The sequence below is a fragment of the Peromyscus californicus genome, unplaced genomic scaffold (genome assembly GCF_007827085.1).
Source record: "Peromyscus californicus insignis strain IS unplaced genomic scaffold, ASM782708v3 Scaffold_23__1_contigs__length_62951481, whole genome shotgun sequence".
NCBI classification, from domain to species: domain Eukaryota; kingdom Metazoa; phylum Chordata; class Mammalia; order Rodentia; family Cricetidae; genus Peromyscus; species Peromyscus californicus.
Genome location: NW_026294534.1, coordinates 32,646,875 through 32,668,062, shown reverse-complemented (window position 1 = coordinate 32,668,062; position 21,188 = coordinate 32,646,875). Strand labels below are relative to the sequence as shown.

The following is a 21,188-nucleotide window of genomic DNA, read 5'->3' as shown; positions in this document are numbered from 1 at the left end:
CCTTGGAGAACACCAGAATTACAATCCAGATAACTAATGAACAACTTAGGCAGGAAGAAAAGCACTTTTCCCCAAGGCAGGCGTGTTGTGTTTCTGAACAGATGAGATGCTAACCCTTGCTTTCATCAGTTTTCTTCAGCAAAACTTCTTAAGTACAGTAGCAGAATTGTTTTAAAATTATTAAGCCAAAATTCTTGTTGAAGTACATAAAGTTCAAATTCAATCTTCTAGTTATAGTCTTTTATTGCAATTCATGATAGTGTATTTTTGTAAAAGAAACTATTTGCATATTTTAACCTAAATTCGATGGATTTCTATTAAAATTCTGTATAAACCTAACCAAGCCAGAAACTGTGTTTGTCGTCCTTCTCTATGAAGCCTTAAGCAGTAGCCTACAATAACGGTGATCCAGTGAGATGATGCAGCTTCAAGTACTCAAGACGATAGAAAGGCCACTGGGAACTTTGGGGGCCCCACTGCTCCATGAGGTTCTCAGGCCGTCAGTGGGCAGGAGAGAGACTCCTGTGCAGGAGGGCAGCCCCTAGTTAGCGGTCCATAATCCTGGAGGTGAGCCCTCACCTGTGCACTCACACTCCTCTAAGCAGCCCCTAGGAACCTATGTCACCAACACAGCAAGATAAAATGGCCTGATTACAGTGCTCAAAGACAAGTCAACTAGGAGAACTGATGAGAAAGCAACTCAGCCAACCTAAGAGGTTATCATATCTATCGCTTTGTGCCCCCAAAATAAATAAATAGATAAATATATATATATATATATACACACACACACACACACATATATATATATACAATTGTTATTTGTCAGCTAGAAATATAGCTAAAAAGAAACCTTAGCCTTATTGAATTTTAACAAGAAACAATCTTACTTTTTTTCTTTTTTTTTTTTTTTTTTTTTTTTTTTTTTTTTTTTTTTTTTTTTTTTTTTTTTTTTTTTTGGTTTTTCGAGACAGGGTTTCTCTGTGTAGCTTTGCGCCTTTTCCTGGAACTCACTTGGTAGCCCAGGCTGGCCTCGAACTCACAGAGATCCGCCTGGCTCTGCCTCCCGAGTGCTGGGATTAAAGGCGTGCGCCACCACCGCCCGGCTGAAACAATCTTACTTTTATCCTAATGAAAACTTAAAACAGGTTTGAAGACAGTAAGAAATACTACAAAATTAAAAAAAAACTCAATATTAAACAATTCAATTGTCACTTAAATAATACATAGCTCTGAAGGAAACGGGGGAAAAGAACATTTCTGAGTCTCACAAAAACTGAGTAAAGTTTAACAGCAGTTTAAAAGCTCATATATAAAACTGGGTATCTGAAATAACTAACACTGACTACTAAATATGCTCTATTAATTTACTACCTTATTAAACTTCTTCTTGTCTTTTTTTTTTTTTAATATTCTCTGGGTGCTAAAGACTGAACCCAGGGCAGACTTAACCATGCAAACCTGCAGCCCTCTCCACTTTCTTATTTTACGAGACAGAGTCCCACCATGAAGTACTGGGGGAGGGAGTCTGTGTACACATCTGTGTACCTAAGAGGTTGATGTTGGGTATCTTCCGTAGTCACGTTCAATCTTCTTGAGACAAGATTACTCACTGAAGCCAACGCTCATGAACTGGCTAGACTACTGAATCCCAGGGACCTCCTGTCTCTGTCCCTTCTAGTGTTGGGGCCACAGATGTGTGCCACTGCACTTGGCTTTTAAGCGGTTGATCTACACTGAGGTCCTCATGCTTGTGGGACATGCACTTACCAACTGAGCTATCTCCCCAGACCCTAAGAATTCTTGATCTTCCTGCCTCAGCCTTCTGAGTGCTGGGATTACAGGTATTATGCTACCATGCCTGGCTGACTTAAGATTTTTTTTAAACCTTCCTTGTAAGGCAAATAAAGAACAATCTTAGCTGAGTAAGATCAAACAAACAAACACAAACAGTAACCCCCCAAATGGAAACAAAAGCATCAAGAGCCCTATCACTCTGAGGTGAAAAAACAGTACTACATACAGGCCTGTCTCTTTTACCTCTTAAAGGTACTCTCTGATGAAAAGGAGAGCGAGCTGTCTGTCTGCACGGTACAGTATGATAGCCAGGAGCTGTTCCTGCAACCTTTTCTGTATAACCAGAGAAAAGCACAGGACAGAGTAAGCCTTGCTTGCAGGTTGCTACACTAGTCAACAACCGAGATCTGATTATACAATAATAGCATTCCCTTTGCAATACACAGTTAATGAGCCTTCCTTATAAAAACCACATTCGAAGACTGTCACATACCAGAATCGTCCATCACAGCTATAGCTTGTTCTGCTTTATGCTGCAAAGCTAGAAGGGCGGCTTGTCGTCCCTGTAAAGCTCGCAGCTGCTCCTGCTGCTGTAACATTCTTTTTAATAAATCATGTTGTTTCTTCAAATTTTCTGTCTCTTCCATGGGCTCCTGTTGATGATCTCTGGCCTGGAAAATAAGACCAACAATACTTATTTCTGACTGTTGAAATCCATGGTCCTGTTTCATTTGCCAGTGGCAAAGTACAGCAGAGACAATAGTTTTGACTGAATACACAACTCTAGATAGTTTTAAAGGCTTAGAAAACAGATATGTCCCACATTAAGAATTAGGGAATTTCAAAGCAAAAAACTATGACAAGGAAATAAAAGAGAAAAAAACCCTTACAAAACAGAAGGTTGAAAGTCTATGAAAGCATAAGGAGCTGCACATATTGCAAACAAAAGAATAGGGGAGCCAATTACAGGTTATACAGAGTTAATGCTCCAAAAGATCATTTTCTAAAAGAACTAGGTAACCAAACTCTCTACCCCATTCTAGAAGATGATTTTGAACATATACAACAAAAGCAAATGTGTGTGTGTGTGTGTGTGTGTGTGTGTGTGTGTGTGTGTGTGTGTGTGTGAGAGAGAGAGGGGGGGGGAGGAAGACAGAAAGAGAGAACACACCAACTTCTAACCAAGGTTGAGATTTTCTAAATACATTTCTTGATTATCTTATGTAAAAGGGCCTAGCTGAAACACATCAAGTATATAACAAAGCAGAAAACTTTATTTTGTATCAGATATCTTTATTAGTTTTTTGTCTCTTAACGTATGTCTATTCAGCTGAGTTTGGAGTAAAAGACACAAAGAAAATACTTCCAAACTTCCCCAATACACTAAGAACTTATCCCCTCTATGTGCAACATAACAGATTTAAATAGGGACAACTTAGAAGAAACTACCAATGGAATTGAAGTGATGGCTCAGCAGTTACATGCACTTGTAGCTCTTGCAGAGGACCCAGGTTCAGTTCCCAGCACTCACATAGAGGCTCACAACTATCTTAATTCCAGTTCCAAGGGATCTAACACCCTCTCTGACCTTTGTGGGCATCAGACATGCAGAGGATGCACACACACACATGCAGTCTAAACACTTATACACATAAAAGAAATCAACCTTTTAAAAGAAAAAAATTTAAAAAAGAGTAATGACTAAGTGGGCTGCTGGTATGACTTAATGATAAAGCTCTTGCTTAGCCATGCATAAGGCCCCTTGTGTGTATAAAAAACAAAAACAAAAAAAACCATGCATATACAAAATTAAAATTTAAAACACAACTGAACAAAACTAATCAAGACAGAAATGTAAACACAGCCCCCCAAACAATAAAATTTAAGCCCAATTATACATGAAATATATATTGTAATGGTATTCATCAATGATTTACCATAAAAATATTTGAAAGTTCTGTTACGTTAATCCATTGACATAAAATATTCCCTTTACTGTATTGATTTGGTTTTAAATTTACCACACTAACAAATTTTTGTTGGGATTATAAAACTTTAAATGATTTCTCCCTAAAATTACTAAAGCAATTAGTAAGTCAATGATTTCTTTTGAAAGTAAAAATAAACCCACTGATCTACATTCCCTGGTCACATGTGATTTCTAGAGAAACCACAGGGAACACAGACAGTTTGAGAAGTTTCCTTCTAGATGACATCCTTCACCAGTGCTACATAAAGCCTCTTCCATCTACCTCCTCTCAAGTAGAACTAGCAATATTGTAACTAAGAATGGGTAACCAAGACAACATTTTACATTGTGACTTAGAAAAGGAAAAAAAAATAAGAGAACAAAAAAGCATATAGCCTACAGTTAAGTACTCAGAGAAAGTTAAGATAAAATTGGAAGTTTAGTGGAAGTTGACTACTGCTATTAACACTGACATACATATAATTTACATTTCAGATTGGTATTTATAATCAATTATGAAAAAAGTTGAGAAAATGGGTGTGGTGGCACACCTTTACTCTTAGTATTTGAGAGGCAGAGGCAGGTACACCTCTGTGGGTTCAAGGCCAGTGTAGTCTACATAGGTATTCCATCCTAGTCAAGGCTACACAATAAGACTGTCTTAAAAAAAAAAGAGGAGGAAGGGGGAAACAAAGTGATTGCTTGCCTTATAAGCACAAGAACTTGAGTTGGATCCTAAGAACCTGTATTTTTTAAAAAAAGCTAGACCTGGCAATCCCTACATGTAAACCCAGCTCTTGGAAGGTAGAGATGAGCAGATCCCTGGAACTCACTGGACAACTGCACTAGCCTACTCTGTCCAGTTACAGGCCAGTGAGAGATGCTGTCTCAAAAAAATGGTGAGAAAGTACCTGAGAATTGACAAAGCATGGGTGTACATGAAGGGCTTCTTTGTTACATAATACAAAATGTTATGTCTATAAAATACACCAAAAAAATTAGAATCAGCCTTTGTAGATGGATATGGTTAGAATATCTATTATTTCATATCAATCTGTAACTCAAAGGTTGTTTTCAGCTCCGAATCTAAGATAAGACCTCAAACCTTTTCCTCTATTCTTCAAACACAATACATTTCAAAAGGTTTCTTAGGAGGGAAGAAGCAGAAGGGATATGGAGTGTGACAGATTCTGTAAGCAGAGAAAAATTTGAGTCAGATGGTAGGAATTAAGATTTGAATTACAGTCATTTTATGAATTATGTACTAGGAAACTACATTGTGATGACCTTAAGAATCAAGACTAGGGGGCGGTGGTGGCGCACGCCTTTAATCCCAGCACTCGGGAGGCAGAGGCAGGCGGATCTCTGTGAGTTCGAGGCCAGCCTGGTCTACAGCGCGAGATCCAGGAAAGGCGCAAAGCTACACAGAGAAACCCTGTCTCGAAAAACCAAAAGAATCAAGACTAGGGTTGGCAGGATGGCTCAGTGGATTCGAGCCTGTCACACTGCTAAGCATTAAACCTCATGGCCTGAGTCAATCCTCGGGACCCACAGAGTATCGGGAAAGCATACAGGTTGTCCTTTGACCTCCACATGCATGTTGTGGTCCAATATAGGCATCCACACACAAAATAAAAATTAAAAAAAAAAAAAAAAACAAGAGTAAGGATAGTTGAAATGTAACAAATCCCTGAGCAAGTTTAAGATAGAATAATTCTCATCTATAAGAATACTTGCCAAGAGACTTAGAAACAGAAGGGCTTTTTTTTTTCTTTTTTTAAAAGTAAATGTAACAGCACAGGGGAAAAGGAGACTTGGCCAATGTGCCACAGTGCCTGTCAACTGTATAAAGAAAGAAGACAAGTTTTAAAGGACACCCGCTGTAGCTCATGTTTGTCTGCTCCCCTTCAATGCTATTAAGTCTAAAGATAACCAAGTACTTTTCTGCTCAGAAGGGAGTACCCTTAGCCTAATGCTTTGTGTAATTAAAGACACTCCCCCGCAAAAAAAAAAAAAAAACATGAAAAAGCACAAACTGCCAAAATATTTGAAGTTTTGTCATTTTAAACACCAAAGAAAGAAAATATAACTACAAAAGAAAGATTGATCATTGGTAACAAGCTAGTAATAAAACTTACAAAATTATTTTTATGTACCCTAAAATATTAAAATGGCATTTTGCTCTCGCTAAAAGGATACACATGCTTTTACAAATGCTATTTTATTTGAATGTATTGGAAGAGCTATACAAACAGTTTTCTTCACTTATCCTGAATGTCTTTGTACAAATCATGGGATATCTAGCAGAACATTAAAATATCAATGAGCAAATCAACTAACTAAACCTTTTTTTCTGAGAGGGAGAAAGAGAAAAGGTTTTAAACAGTACACAAATACAAGCCAAAATCACGAAAAAAGCATTTCTTCCTTTAAGGACAGAAAAACCTAACAGTGTGTACTATCTTCTTTTTCTCTAATGAACTACTATAATAATAAGACAAAAATTTAAAGTATCATTCTAATTCATAAACACTACTATTATAAACAAAAACAAACATTGGCCAAGGTTTAACAATGTTTTTATATACTCTGAACCTTCAATAGCAAAAAGAACAAATTACGATTCTAATCCTTTATAATTATAAATCAAAGTCAGCTACCATATGCTATCCATGCAGAGATATATTCTAAAGCAAAAAAAGAAAAGAAATAAAAACACTTAGCAATAGCATTTTACTACAGCAAATTACAGTCTATTAACGGTGTTAATAAATTATAGAGTTCAGAGGAACAGCAGTTAACAGAAGAAGCAAACAAGGAAGAAGTAGAAATGAGAGCTGCTCATTTAAAGACGTCCCGAGTTAACATTGTGAAGTATACCTTTGAGGGCAATCCACGTTTTCGGCTACATTTCCTATTAGGTCTCAGTTCCCTGTCATTCTGAGGAGCTCTGTCACCTTTCCCTTTTGGACTTGTAGTAACGTCAATGTCTGAAACCTGTTCTTGTGAAGCTGAATTCCCTAGTTTGTCCTCAATGCAGGGCCGAATTCTCAGACTAAAAGATGCCTCCTTTATTAAATAGTGTAGCATATTAATTTCTTAACACAAACTCCTGTTTAACATATAAGCCAGCCTTGTAAATAAATACAAAAATGTCTCATTCCACTTTTTAAAAAATTTAACCCAAATCCACCCCCAAGAGGCAATAAATTTAATTATACTTTTAAGTTTCTGTAAAATAAACAGTTGCTTATTGAATTCAAGCAAGCATTACATCTGTGACAAGTTCCAAGAATGCAAAACTGCTAAAACACTATTTTAACATTTATTCTGGTACATAATAATTTACAAAAGGCCATGATTTAACATGATTATGAAGAAAATTCTCATCACAGTAAACACTTTGGATTTGAGAATCTAAATTACAATCAACTATACCATTTCCCATACCTCTCCAATAAAATCCTTTAACCAGCCTGCCCCAACCCTTCTGCTTCTGCTGGTACGTAAGGGAGAAATTATTCCCAGCACCACTATGAACAAAAAACAATTTCCCACAGCAGAATCTATTTTTCAACAACTGTTTGGATTAAGACCCCTGAACATTTCCTAAATACAAAGAAAAAAAGTTCAAGTTTCCTATTTTAAAAAAGTTTAAACAGAAAGGATAGGGAGGAGAAAAGAAGTAGGTAAATTTTGCTGAGCAATAATAAAAGGAAACAAACCCTCAAATTCCTAATGCTGAATAGTATTTTGAAATATATTACAAAAATCAAAGGCATGGGTGCTTATCCTTTCAAAAGAAAAGGTGTACTAGCACTAGGTGTTTAACAGTTCCAAGTACATGACTATAGTGTTTCCATAATGTAGTGGATATCACTTGTACTTCAGACAAGTGCATGATTACAGGCACATCTGTTCAAATAAAAATGCTTAAAAGCAAATCAGTTTTGAAATGTACTACATTCTATGAACTAAATCCATCTTACAATCTTTACACTGAGAGTAAATAATGTCAGTATTATCCTGTCTTATTTATTAGCCTTTATTTCAACTTTTTATACATCTAGCTTTGCTATAGTACTACAGTATGAGAAATAAAAAAAAATCTTAGCACATTTAAAATGAGTTCTCATCAGCAAATGAATGTGGAAACTTGTCCAGCTTAACAGGCTTAATAATCCTGAGTATCTCTAAATAAACAGCTCTTATACCTACAATGAATTCTAACTTTGCCAATGCTTTTTTTTTTTTTTTTTTTGGTTTTTTGAGACAGGGTTTCTCTGTGTAGCTTTGCGCCTTTCCTGGGACTCACTTGGTAGCCCAGGCTGGCCTCGAACTCACAGAGATCCGCCTGGCTCTGCCTCCCAAGTGCTGGGATTAAAGGCATGCGCCACCACTGCCCGGCTGCCAATGCTTCTTAAAATTAGGAAAGCTGTACCAGGCAAAACTGACTACACAGACATTTCTGTACACTGAAATTCAGAAATAACTAGATTTCCAATTCAAACTTTTAAAACTACTTTTAATGTTACTAATATAGCTTTCAAACTTCCATGTTTAGAAACTATATATAATGTTAACAATTTGAGGGTTTCTTTCCTAGAATATATTTTCTATTAAAGAATGCCAGAAACTGTCATCTTGAAAAATGGAGGAAAACCTTAAATCTTCATTTCCAGCACTTTAATTACCAAAAAGCCGCTTACCGTGGTATCTGAAGCCTCAGACTGCACATCTATGTTTAGCGATGTGCTCTCAGCTACAGAACCAGATCCCACAGCTGAGTCTATAGTCCGAACATCCTCCTCCTCATTTTCTCTAGCCTGAAATATTTTAGTGGTATAAATCATACAACTATTAAAAAGGGCAATAAAAATGTTATAATGGATGGCACGATTTTTGAAAATATGTTAACTCCTCTGGAGTGGCAACAGAATGTCATCAATATTTGTACATTGTATATTATAAAAAAAATAACATACATCACTTAAAAAGTCCAAAACTTACAAGGATTTTCTGGAGAAATTTCATATATGACTTTTCTTGTTCTTTAAGGTGTTCTATTAGATGAGTAAGGCGCTCAACATTAGCAGATCTTTCATTTTTCTCTACAAGATCTTCTCTCATAGAACTAGCTTTAGTAATATAGTCACGAATTTGAACAAGTCTGCTAACAATCTGCAGGGAAAATATTAAAAAGAAAAATAAGGATGACAGTATACAACTTATAAAACTAAGCCTAATTAATTCCATAGCAATAGCATCATACATATGTATTTCAAATGAAGGAGGATCAAAGATAGATCTAGGTTTACCATATAAATTTATACATGCAAGAAAATTTGAATCAAACAGATTTTTAAAATTAAAACAATGGTCAATAAATTTCAATCACCATCAATTTAAAAGTAATCTCAAAATTATTTTAGTTTATAATGACATCTATTTTAAAATTTCATTTATTATTGTTGTAGAGAGATTCTGTTTGCTTTTTTATGTCTGTGTAGTTGAGTGCCATAGTGTATGTGTGGAGGTCAGAGGACAACTTCCATGGAGTTAGTGTTCTATTTTATGTGGGCTCCAGGTATTAAATCCTCAGGCTTGCAGATGTAGACAGCAGATGAAGCCCCAAGTCAGTGAAGTCCTAAGTGAATATGGACAGTTCAGAATGGCACAGCCATGCATAGAACTCCAACATCTCAGACCCATGAAACACTGGCACTCTCTCCCCAGGAGCCCAAAGGATGAGTATTTATGAACGACTGATCAGTGTGTATAAAGACTAGCAATTGCGGCTTCTTTCTCCCAATAGTTACAGCTTGAGCCTGATCACTTACAGAGGCCTCCTATCTAGTTAACGAGTTAACACCCCGCACTCTGTGCTGTACCTAATAAACACTCACTGAGGTTCCGGGTCTCAGCAGCAGCAGAAACCCCCATCCTACTTTACTCTCCGTGTGTCTGTCCTTTCTTCATTCCCTCACCACCCCAGTCAGGGCTCCCGGCCCCAAGAAAGTGCAGGTTGTCCCACTAAGCCAATTCTCCAGGCCCCAAACTTTTATTTATAAAACAAACTGCTGAGAAATTACTTATATTTTCCATGGGGGGGGCACACATCTGCACATAATATCTGTATGCGCACACATGTCAGGGGCACATGTAGAGAGCAGAAGGTAAGTCTATGGTACCAGTTCTCTTCTCCCACCTCTACATGGGTTCAGGGATCACATTCAGGTTGCCAAGCTTTCACAGCAAGCACTTTGAGCCTGCACCATCTCACTGACCCTAAATATTCTAATGCTTACATTTCTTTATAAATAATTGGTAGCATTATAAAAATAAAATGTTAAAGCAGAATTTTGGAAAGTATTTTTCAAAAATGTCAGCATTGTTTTATTTTTTTTTCATGATTTACTTTATTATTATTATTATTTTGGTTTTTCGAGACAGGGTTTCTCTGTGTAGTTTTGCACCTTTCCTGGAACTCACTTTGTAGACCAGGCTGGCCTTGAACTCACAGAGATCCGCCTGCCTCTGCCTCCCGAGTGCTGGGATTAAAGGTGTGCACCACCACTTTATTTTTAATTGGGTACGTGTGTGTAGGCAGGTGCATGTGAGTACAGGATCTTCCTGGAGCAGAGTTTCAGGGGTTGTGAACCAATGTGTCCAGTGTGTATGCTGGGAACCAAACGTGGGTCTTCCACAAGAGCAATATGTGCCCTTAACCACTGAGCATCTTTTCAGCCCCAATAGCCACACGTGAATAAAATCCTTAAAAAAAACAAAAACAAACAAACAAACAAAAAACAAATTGCCGGGTGGTGGTGGACGCACTCCTTTAATCTCAGTATTAATCTCAGTACTCAGGAGGCAGAGGCAAGTGGATCTCTTTGAGTTCGAGGCCAGCCTGGTCTACAGAGTGAGGTCCAGGACAGCCAAAGCTACACAGAGGAAACCCTGTCTCAAAAAAAAAAAAAAGAGAGAGAAAGAAAAGAAAGAAAAATAAAATAAAAGAAAAAACCCTAATCACACTGATTCCAACCCTGCTTTATTAAAAATTAGCAGTTTAGTATTTGGCAATTAGAGAAGCTTTAATAAACATAAATATATAATTTCCCAATCATTCAAGGAATAAAATATTATTCTATTTCAAATATATGGTACATTACTGAAGAGGGTTAGAGGAAAACCTAATTCCACCTAACTGAACTTCCTACATGCATAGCCTAATACTTTTGGAAGATCTTAAGGTTTACACTGTACATCTGCAAACCACCACCCAAACAATCCCATTTTATGACCTGGCTGCTCTCCATTGCAGGTTCGCCTCGCCCATCTTCTTCAGAGACTTGACAGTTCTGCAAAAGGTCATTGCTTAAAGCAGAAGCAAACAGCTCTTTGCACTGTGCTGATGCAGTCGCTTCTCTTTTGGGAAGACTTGGAGTAGCATCCTTGCTGCTCTTGTTAGTATTAATCTGCAGAGGCAAAAAGTTGAAGGGCTTTCGGTTTTCACTGAGCTGGCGTTTGTTGTTAGCCGCTGTTGCTCTACCTTGAGAATCACTTCCAATACTTCTCTATACACAAAAAGAAAACCAAATCACAAAAACGTTAATCTTTCAAACATTTTACAAGAATCTAACATTCTTACTTACAACATTAGATAATGAGGACATGGTTTTGTAAAAAGTTTTTTTAAAAAGCTTCAGATCTACAAAATTCTACTAAAGTATCAAAATTTGATTACCCTCTTATTCTACTAGACTTGGAATCTACTTTTCTGCATGTTTGGAAACCTCTTTACCTCTGCAAGATTCAGATATGACAATAAAATACTAGTAAAAAGACCAGTCAAGAGTTTATTATCATTTCTACTTGACTTTAGATCTAAACTTTATTTTGGTGATTGTAAGTCAGTTTTATTCTAAACTTTAGATAATCAACCACATTCAATTTATCCAATAAATGTACTAAACTTAGTAGCAATTTCATCCAGTTAGCAATATCTACTTTGATAATGAAGTATCTAAGCTAGCTATTAGAATAGTAATAGCCCAGAGAGAAATACCTTTGGCAAATGTAAAATTACGACTTTGCCTCTCTCCAAAGACAATACTATCATCAGTATTTAAAATTCTCCCCACACATACAGAAACTTTTATTCTTTCCAATCTTTTATTCTTAAGACATATTACTTAATCCATTTCAAGTATTTCCCATGGTATAACTTATTTTGAAAAGAGTTCACAAACCTGATCTAAATCACTGAAGTTTATCCGCTGTTTCAGTTTCTCTAATTCTGCCTGCTCTGGAACAGACATCTGAGTCATATATCTACTATGTGGAAACGTATGTGGAATCTTTGTTCTTCGCCTTCCAACTCCTGGTGATGACTCCGGAGAAATATCATTAGTTACCCTCTTATCACTTGCTACACCAAACTTTTTCTTATTCTTTTCTGATGATCTATTGGCCTTCTTCTGTTGGCCACCCCACTCCTTTAAAAAAGTAAAATCAAAAGTTAATCTGACCTATATCAAACCAAGAAAATAATTTGGTACGCTCAAAACAAAACAAAAAACCCAACAACTTTGGTTTGAATATTAAAATACCATGACATTTTTCACATACAAATACTCTCTTAGAGGTTTATTTCTGTCAACCCACTTTTCTCATTATTATATCTATCCTAATATTACAGCTTGGCCTTTAAAAAGTTTATTACCTTCCTATTATAGAACAGATATTAAACTCCAAATCCCAACCTACAAATCAATTTAAGTATTTTCAATAGTTTCTTTTTTATTTGAGATAAGATCTTGTTCTATTTTAGACTGGCTTTGAACTCACCATACAATCCAGGTTAGCCTAGAATTCCTGATTCTCCTACTTCAGTCTGTCAAGTGCTATCAGACTACAGAGATGTTCAAAAGCATTTCTAAAAACTATTCTTTCTAGGGGTTGGGGATTTAGCTCAGTGGTAGAGCGCTTGCCTAGCAAGCGGAAAGCCCTGAGTTCGGTCCTCAGCTCCGGGGGAAAGAAAAAATACTATTCTTTCTAGCCATCTGTTATGATACATATCTATGCTCTCAACACTCAGGAAGCTGAAAAAAGAAGCTGGAGAGTTTAAAAGAATTCAAGGGTAGCTTAAGTTATGTTGTGAAACCTTGTCTCAAAAAGGTAAAAAAAATTTTCTTTTCTAAATTAAGTAGGGAAATAAACATATCTTTAAGTGGCCTTCAGATTACAATCAATTTGAACAGTAAAAAGAAGATATAACTAGAATTGATCAAGGTTCTAAAGCAATTACTGTTTCCTAAAGAATCATTTAATTTCATATGGTTTCAGTTTCTTAATCTTTAAAATAGGGTACCTTAAAAACAAGATTAAAAATAATATGTATGAGTATTCAGAACAATGCCTAGCATCTGATAAGCATTAATATAACTATTATATTTTTTTTTTTTTTTTGGTTTTTCGAGACAGGGTTTCTCTGTGTAGCTTTGCGCCTTTCCTGGAACTCACTTGGTAGTCCAGGCTGGCCTCGAACTCACAGAGATCCGCCTGGCTCTGCCTCCCGAGTGCTGGGATTAAAGGCGTGCGCCACCAACGCCCGGCTATAACTATTATATTTTATAGGCAAAAAGCTACTACATATTATCCAATACAGAATGAAATGGTATTTTAACGAGAAAATACTTTCATTTACTCATACCTACATAATCTAATTCATTCAACAGAAATAACTATGCATTCCTGCATTATCCACATTGGAAGACTCTTAGTTACTGTCTTCATTTATAAGAAATTTTGCCTCTCTAAGAACCGTTTCTCGACCCCATTCCATGTACGGGTATTCCTGTGAACCTTTTATACTACTTAGCCCATCCTTTCAAGCCCAGATGAAACAGAAATTTGTATCTAATGCAAATTTAGCTAATCATAACTTTAAATTGGTCAGTATCTAACTTCTTCCATGACTGACAATCTTCAAAAAGGCAGCCTCAGTATATGACACAAAGCAGAGAAAGAGAACCGGCAGATCTGGAAGGGAAAGCTGGGTTAGCCGAGCTTTGGAGGAGACAGGCACAGTGGTGAAAAGCAATTGTTGACAACTTCCAGTGTCTGTTTTTCATTTCCTAAAACTCAACTATACTCCATAAAGCACTCTTACCTCTTTATAATAAATCACTTTGTTTAGGTTAAGCTAACTCATGCTTTCTATTAACTAAAACTAAAGTGACTAAAACCAATAATAAGTAGCACAGAGTCCCTTAGTCTATTTGCCTGTGGTTTTTGTAGTTTCGGCAAAAACACCTGATGGGAAAACCACACTGGACATCAGTGGTCAACAATACACCATCTACAGAAAAATATCAATTACCATATTGTTGAGGCGGTCATCCACACTCTCACTGCTCCAGTTTGGTAAGTCCTGATCATGCATGACTTCTTCAAAAGGACCTCCTCCTGTGGCCATGTTGGTTCTAATAATTAATTCTCTGAAAAGAAGTAAAAACTAAGCTTTTTAACACATAAAGGCAAGCTTTATTTTAAAATTTATTTATATTTACATTGGGTGTATGCATGTTTTTGTATGTAAATGCAGACATATATGTACCAAAGTATATGTACAGAGATCAGAGGACAGCTTTCTGGAGTCAGTTCTCTACTTGCGCTGTGTGGCCTGGGGATGAAACTCAGTCATCAGATTTGTACGACAAGCATTTTCATATGCTAGACCATCTTGTTGGCCCAAACTTCAGAGTTTAAATCATTCCATCAAATTTAGTAGTATAAAGGAATCTCTGAAACACGAATTTTAAGAAATACAATGTCAACCACATGTCACAGATAAATTGATTTATCTGCTATACACAAAAAATAACATGAGTTAAGTAGCAAGAATGATAGAGATGGTAGCACATGCTTGTAATCTCAGTAGTAGGAGGCAGAATTACATGTTCCAGAGCAGTCTGAGCTAAATAAAAAAGAACAAAGGAACTAAACATTTTTTAGAGTACCTATTGTCTCACAGTGTTATATTAATCTTCCTAAAGTCTACCTAACTCCTAAATCTTCCCTGCAGAGGGTTTTGGCTTTTGATGTTCTTTTTGGTGTTGTTGTTTTGGGGTTTTAAATCACATTTATTTATTTATTTGTCTGTTTGTTTGTTCGGTTCATTCATTCATTCATTCATTCATTCATTCATTCATTCATTCATTCGTTTGTTCGTTTATTTATTGGGGGAGTCCATGCCACAGTGCAGGTATGGAGGCCAAAAGATAACCTGTAGCAGTCAGTTCTCTCCTCCTACTATATGGAACTTCAGGACTGAACTTCGGTTGTCAGGTTGTGGCAAACATCTCTATCTAGTGACCATCTCGCTAGGCTCCTCTATTTTTTGAGATCAGTCTGTCTTACTATGCCACCCATGCTGGCTTTGTCCTACTTAGCCTCCCACGTGCTAGAATTAGAGGCATGGACCACCAAACCCAGCAAGATACCTTATGAAAGTTTTGCTTGTGGACATGAAAATAAGGGTATTGAATATTATGTCTAGGTCAGAGAGGAGAAACAGAAGCAACAGAGTTGGAAAAAAAGCAGAGAGTCAGAAGTAAAAATGACCATGAGAAAAGGTTTCTAAATGGTCTTGCTGGATTTCCACCAGCTACTGGATTACCATGTTGAAAGAGGAGCAGATGAAGATGGGGGGAAAAAAAGGATAACTTTGCCGGGCGGTGGTGGCGCACGCCTTTAATCCCAGCACTCGGGAGGCAGAGCCAGGCGGATCTCTGTGAGTTCGAGGCCAGCCTGGTCTCCAAAGCGAGTTCCAGGAAAGGCGCAAAGCTACACAGAGAAACCCTGTCTCGAAAAACCAAAAAAAAAAAAAAAAAAAAAAAAAAAAAAAAAGGATAACTTTATCTACTATGGAAAGTCACTAACTATAAACAAAAGGAATATACTTCAACAGTCAGGTAATTTTACCAGAATCATTCAGTTACAGAGCAAAAATCTTAAGTTAAATTTGCTCTGACTCTAAGATCCTAACTCACTCCATTTAATAATATCATACATTATCATTCATGGTAAAACAGGATTTATCTCATGGATATTTTAATGTTACAATATCTATTAGAATAATAGATTAACAAATTATGCAACATATTAAAATTTTACCTCAAGATAAAAAGTGACATAAAATTCTACACAATATTAACTTGAAAATCTTTTTAAAAAATACTTGCTTAGAGTTACATATATATTTATTCTGGGTTTCTTGTTTTGGGGGGGGGCGGTCTCTTTTTAGTGCTGAGTAGGGAACCTGAGGTCTTACACATGGTAGGCAAGTGCGCTATCACTTCTCAATCCCATACCATTTACATTCTTTTCAAGGAACATATACTATTTTAATAATTCTCCGAAACACTGGAAAGAAGCGTATCTTATTCTTTTTTACACATGCATAGGTGTTTGTGTGTGTGTGTGTGTGTGTGGTGTGTATTCATCTGTGGGATGGTACATGCAGTGAATGGAAGACAATTTCAAGTGTACCTCTGAGACACGGTCTCTCATTAGCTTGTAGTTCACCAATTAGGTTAAACTAACTGGCTAGCAACCAAGTAAAGCATTTTCACATGGGTTTTAGGGACCACACTCAAGAACTTGTACATGTAATGCAAGCATTTAGTGAACTACTTCCTCAGCTCAAAAAGCATACTGTAAGCAGTCAACATTATTCTTTAAGACATGGAGAAAAATCTTAATAAAATCAGAATGTCACCTATCTGTTACTTGGCACTATTCAAAAATTTTATCAAGCAGAAAAAATATGAAACAAAGTAATAATAGGGAAAAGAGAAAAAGGTGGTATTCTTAAACAATATGCACTAAAAAATTTACAGAACTTCAAAATATCACTGTGATGGTTTAAACATGTATGGCCCCCATAGACTCATGTGTTTGAATACTTGGTCTATAGAGAGTGGTACTAAAGGAGATATGGCCTTCTTGGAGGAAGTGTGTCATTGTGGAGGTGGGCTTTGGGGTCTCATATATGCTCAAGCCATGCCCAGTGACAGTTCACTTCCTGCTGCCTTCAGATCAAGATGTAGAACTCTCAGCTCCTTCTCTAGCACCACGTCTGCCTGAAAGCTGTCATGCTTCTTACCATGACAATAATGGATTAAACCTCTGAAACTGTAAGTCAGCCCCAATTAAATGTTTTTCTTTATAAGAGTTGCTGTGATTATGGTGTCTCTTCATAGAAATAGACACCCAAAGACAATCATCAATAACAACTTTAAAATAAGAGGAAAAATGATGCACTTAATGTTAAAATGTGTAATAATGGAGACTTGCAAAAATTCTTCCTCATTTAAAAAAGCACTATCATATACTACAGGACAGTATTAGAGAGAATATAAGTATAAAAAGTCTTCTCTATTGACAATAGTAAATACTGTAAATGTATCATTTTTCTTCTAAATGTCTAAGTTTAACATGATACAACCCCTCCCTCCCAAAAAAAAACCCCCACTGTTACTCTTGTTGGAACTTGACAAAATTACTCCAAAATTCATGTGGAAGAATTAAAAAGTCAGAGGGACAATATAATATGTATAAAATAAGAAGCAAGGTTAGTGATAGATGACAGGTCAAGTGAGTAGAAAGTCAATCCAGCAGACCAAGCATGAGGATTATTTACACAAACTCGTTCTAGCCCAAGACAGATACAATTAGAAAAACGTGGTAATAAGTGGTAAACACAGCTATACTGCTTACCATTCTACAAGTACCACATTAAGAATCTTATCATTCATAACTTTGTCATGTATGATTATTCCACAGGCAGGACAATCTCCTAACAATTTGCAGAAAGATTTAGAGCCTCAGCAATTTCCTCAGCTGGAACTCTTAAGCTCAAGCACAAAGCACAGAAACAGTATTCAGCCACACTTCCCCCTGACTTCCAAAGCCATATCCCAGTATCTTTCTACATCACTCATTTCTACAAGTGAACAGAAGTTAACGCCTTTGCCACTAGAGCTTCAACCTCCTCAAACAGAGAAAGGTTATTTTATCCAACACTAAAATAATAGATTAAAAACACAACTGTCAAGGAAATAGGACTTTTTAAAGGACTTTAAAAAAAATGAAATTTCACTAAATTTAGAACACAAAGAAATAAGAACATCTCAGATTGTATTCACACAAAAAGGAAGTCCCAAGATTTCTGACAACAGAAAATGATAAATTGGAGTGGGGGAGAATCTGAGAGATGTACGAAATACATAATTAGCATCTTTAAGTTTTTTTATTACTTCTAATTATATACACATGTGGGTGGGAGATGTCCACAGATGCCCTAGAGCTGGAGTTACAGCTAGTTTTGAACTACCTGATAAAGGTATTGAGAACTAAAGTAGAGTCCTCTGCAAGAGCAGTAAGTGCTCTTACCAGCTGATCCATCTTCTGCAGCCCCAACACCTACCTTTACTACATAAAAATTAAAGACATGTATACAAAAGAAAAAAATTAAATACAAAATAAAAAATAGTAGTCAAATCCAACTGCAAACTAAAATAAGACACTATTAAAACTGCTAAATTTCACATACATTATTCTAATACTGATTGATACTAAAAGGAAAATGGAACCCTCAGATACTCTGGGAATATAAACCAGTATCTTTCTGGAAGGCATTTTGTCAATACTGTATCAAGAACCAAAACTGTTTACATCCCAGTTACTGTACCTCTCCATATCTAGCCTATCTTAAATATGGGGGTGGGGTGAGTGGGGTGACATTAGGCCTTGACAGTGCTAAATTTAAAATAACTACATGTTATTATCCTATGAAAATGACAGGATAAATGCTATTAGGCAAACAGTCCTACTTCCACTGAGCTTTGAGAATGCTAAGCATCGGTCCAGATATGCAATTATGAAGGCTGGACAATGTAGCATCTTTATTTATGGGAAAGTTATACAAGTGAGAGAAAAACAACATTGGAAATCATGCATGCACTTAATTACTGGTTATAGAGGAGAAATACAGTAACCTTTGCTCTTTTCTCTGATTCATATATTTTAATGTTTATACCACTTTATATTAGAAATAGTCTTAACTTTTAAAATAATTATTAATATCCATAGACAAGTATGTCCATTGAATTGAAACTTACTTGAACATTAAACAGTTACTTAATATATTCTAGATACAATAGTGTAACTTGGATTAATAAGGAATATGAGCTCAAAAAACTAGGCAATAGAAGTAGGCCTGTATTTAAAAGCACTAAAAGCAAATTGTTTGAAGAGGAAAAAGTGAGACTGAGAAGATACCTCTGTGGGTTAAGTACTTAACACACAAGCCTAACAACTTGAGTTCAAATCCCCAGAACCCAGGCAAAAGCTTAATGCAGTGGTAAAAACATCTACATTCCATCATGCTTCTATGGGAGAGATGGAAGGCAGACAGGAGAATCCCTGGAAATTTATGGGCCAGCAGCAGTGACTAATAAGACGGACTCAGTCTCAAATAAGATGCAGGATGAGAACCAACAGCCAACAGTGTCCTCTGACTTCACTATGTACTCCATGTTCCTGACACAAATGCAGCCACTCTCACATGTACAAGAACACACACACACACACACACACACACACACACACAAATAATATTTAAACAAAAACTCTTTAAATATTAAGATTACCCTTAAATGGGGTATGCTATGTTTTCTATAGGTAAAGTAATAACGTAACTTTAACATAAATTAGGAATTTTTTTGGCAAGAAGCTGGCCATAGTAGCCCACACCTGAAATCCTAGTACTAGGAATAAGGAAACTGGCAAATTCAATGCCAGACTTAGCTTCAGAGTGAAAACCTATCTCAAAACAAAAACAAAACACCAAAAATAAGGCTGGTGATGTAACTCAGTAGTATAGAGTTTGCTTAGCATATGCAAGCCTCTGAATTTGATCCTAACACTGCCAAACTAAAAATGTATTTGAAGAGAAAATGTTTTACATTCTAGGTTTATATTAAATTTTGAACTAAAACTCAGCTTATTCAAGAGATGTATTTATAGATCAATGACTGTAAAAATAAGAACTGTATAATTTGGAGGAAAAATCTTTTCTCAATGACTATTAAAAAGTTTTGTCTCCTGGGCCAGTGAGATGGCTCAGTGAGGATCATGCCAAGCATCATGACCTGAGTCAGATCCCAGATCCTACATGGTAGAGAACTGACTCTTGCTTCTCTGACCTCCACATGAACTGCCCTCCCCAAATAAATGAAGAAATGTTCTGAAACTGTAAAGTCCTGTCTACTGAAACAGAAAGAGAAACTGCTAGCTGTGATGTCACAGATACATGCTGTGGAACTTTGGCCTCCAGGCTTGACATAACTGTTGGCATCCTAGAATCAGAGTATCTACCTACATGTGACTCACGCAAGAATGGACCAAGTGAAGAGGGCAGGGATTAGACCTTCATCTCCCATTCCAGGAATTCACGCCCTCTGATGTCCCTACTACCCAGTCATCACATGTGATCCTGACCCAGCTGGTGTGGTCTTTGGACTTCCCACAGTATGTAGGAAAGGAAAGGCTACTTAAAGGCAGGACTCTCATCTATGAAGCTTTCAGGACTCCATTACTGGGATGACTTTAAAAAAAAATTGTGTGTGTGTGTGTGTGTGTGTGTGTGTGTGTGTGTGTGTATGTGTGTGTGTGTGTGTGTGTGTGTGTGTGTGTGTGTGTTTGTGTGTGCTACACATGTGTAAGTGCCCACAAAGATCAGAAGGGTGTTGGATTCTCTGGAGCTTAAGTTACTGCAGCTTACAACCCAATGTGGGTGCTAGAAACCAAACTCAGGTCTTCTGGAAGAGCAGCAAATCTTAACCACTCTCTTCCAGCCCTGGGGCATGGGAGGTGGCTTTTAGTAACATAAATATTTTGGGGTCACCTATATCCCTGTAAGTAAGCTCAATAAACTATTGACTCATCAAGCTGGACTTAGATGTTTCTTTGTTTTGTCAGTGGTGAGCAATAGGGTGAACAGACTTTTTGTTCACACCTACCTAGCAAAAGTCAAACACTTGGTGTCCAAATAAGAGCTTGACAGAACTAATGAGTAAGAAAGGAGCAGCTGGAATGTCCTTGCTAAGACACACAATTGAAATTAAGCCACTTGAGGAGAAATGTTCAAAAAGGCAATCTCAGTAAGGCAGTTCTCCATGTGGCATGGAATGGTGTGCTATGGGTTATAAGACTACTAGCAAGCTATCTGCCTAGAGGGAAAGTCAGGGCAGAACTCCTAGGGACTGTCTTCCTGTCTTATGCAGTGACATGCCTTCTTGATGAATGTGATCTTCCAAAGGAGTATAAGCATACCCCTAAAATGGCTGAGGCA

The 21,188-nt window shown here is 36.8% G+C and overlaps 1 protein-coding gene across 23 annotated transcripts in view; it reads right to left on the bottom strand.

The window, feature by feature from the left end:
- The window catches only part of Pcm1 (pericentriolar material 1), a 100,565-nt gene that overhangs the window by 67,253 nt on the left and 12,124 nt on the right, over positions 1 to 21,188 (bottom strand). For 6 of the 23 annotated variants that reach the window (XM_052752094.1, XM_052752099.1, XM_052752102.1 and 3 more), the window contains exons 2-10: positions 14,388 to 14,574; positions 14,151 to 14,268; positions 12,019 to 12,264; positions 11,071 to 11,343; positions 8,777 to 8,947; positions 8,476 to 8,592; positions 6,647 to 6,835; positions 2,291 to 2,468; positions 2,041 to 2,130 (exon numbers count right to left, since the gene is read on the bottom strand). In XM_052752094.1, coding sequence (XP_052608054.1) covers positions 2,041 to 2,130; positions 2,291 to 2,468; positions 6,647 to 6,835; positions 8,476 to 8,592; positions 8,777 to 8,947; positions 11,071 to 11,343; positions 12,019 to 12,264; positions 14,151 to 14,246 — 1,360 coding nt within the window. In that variant the 5' untranslated portion in view covers positions 14,247 to 14,268; positions 14,388 to 14,574. Of the gene's footprint in view, positions 1 to 2,040; positions 2,131 to 2,290; positions 2,469 to 6,646; positions 6,836 to 8,475; positions 8,593 to 8,776; positions 8,948 to 11,070; positions 11,344 to 12,018; positions 12,265 to 14,150; positions 14,269 to 14,387; positions 14,575 to 21,188 lie in introns of those variants that run through there. The other 17 variants (XM_052752107.1, XM_052752108.1, XM_052752113.1 and 14 more) reach the window with 9 other exon arrangements.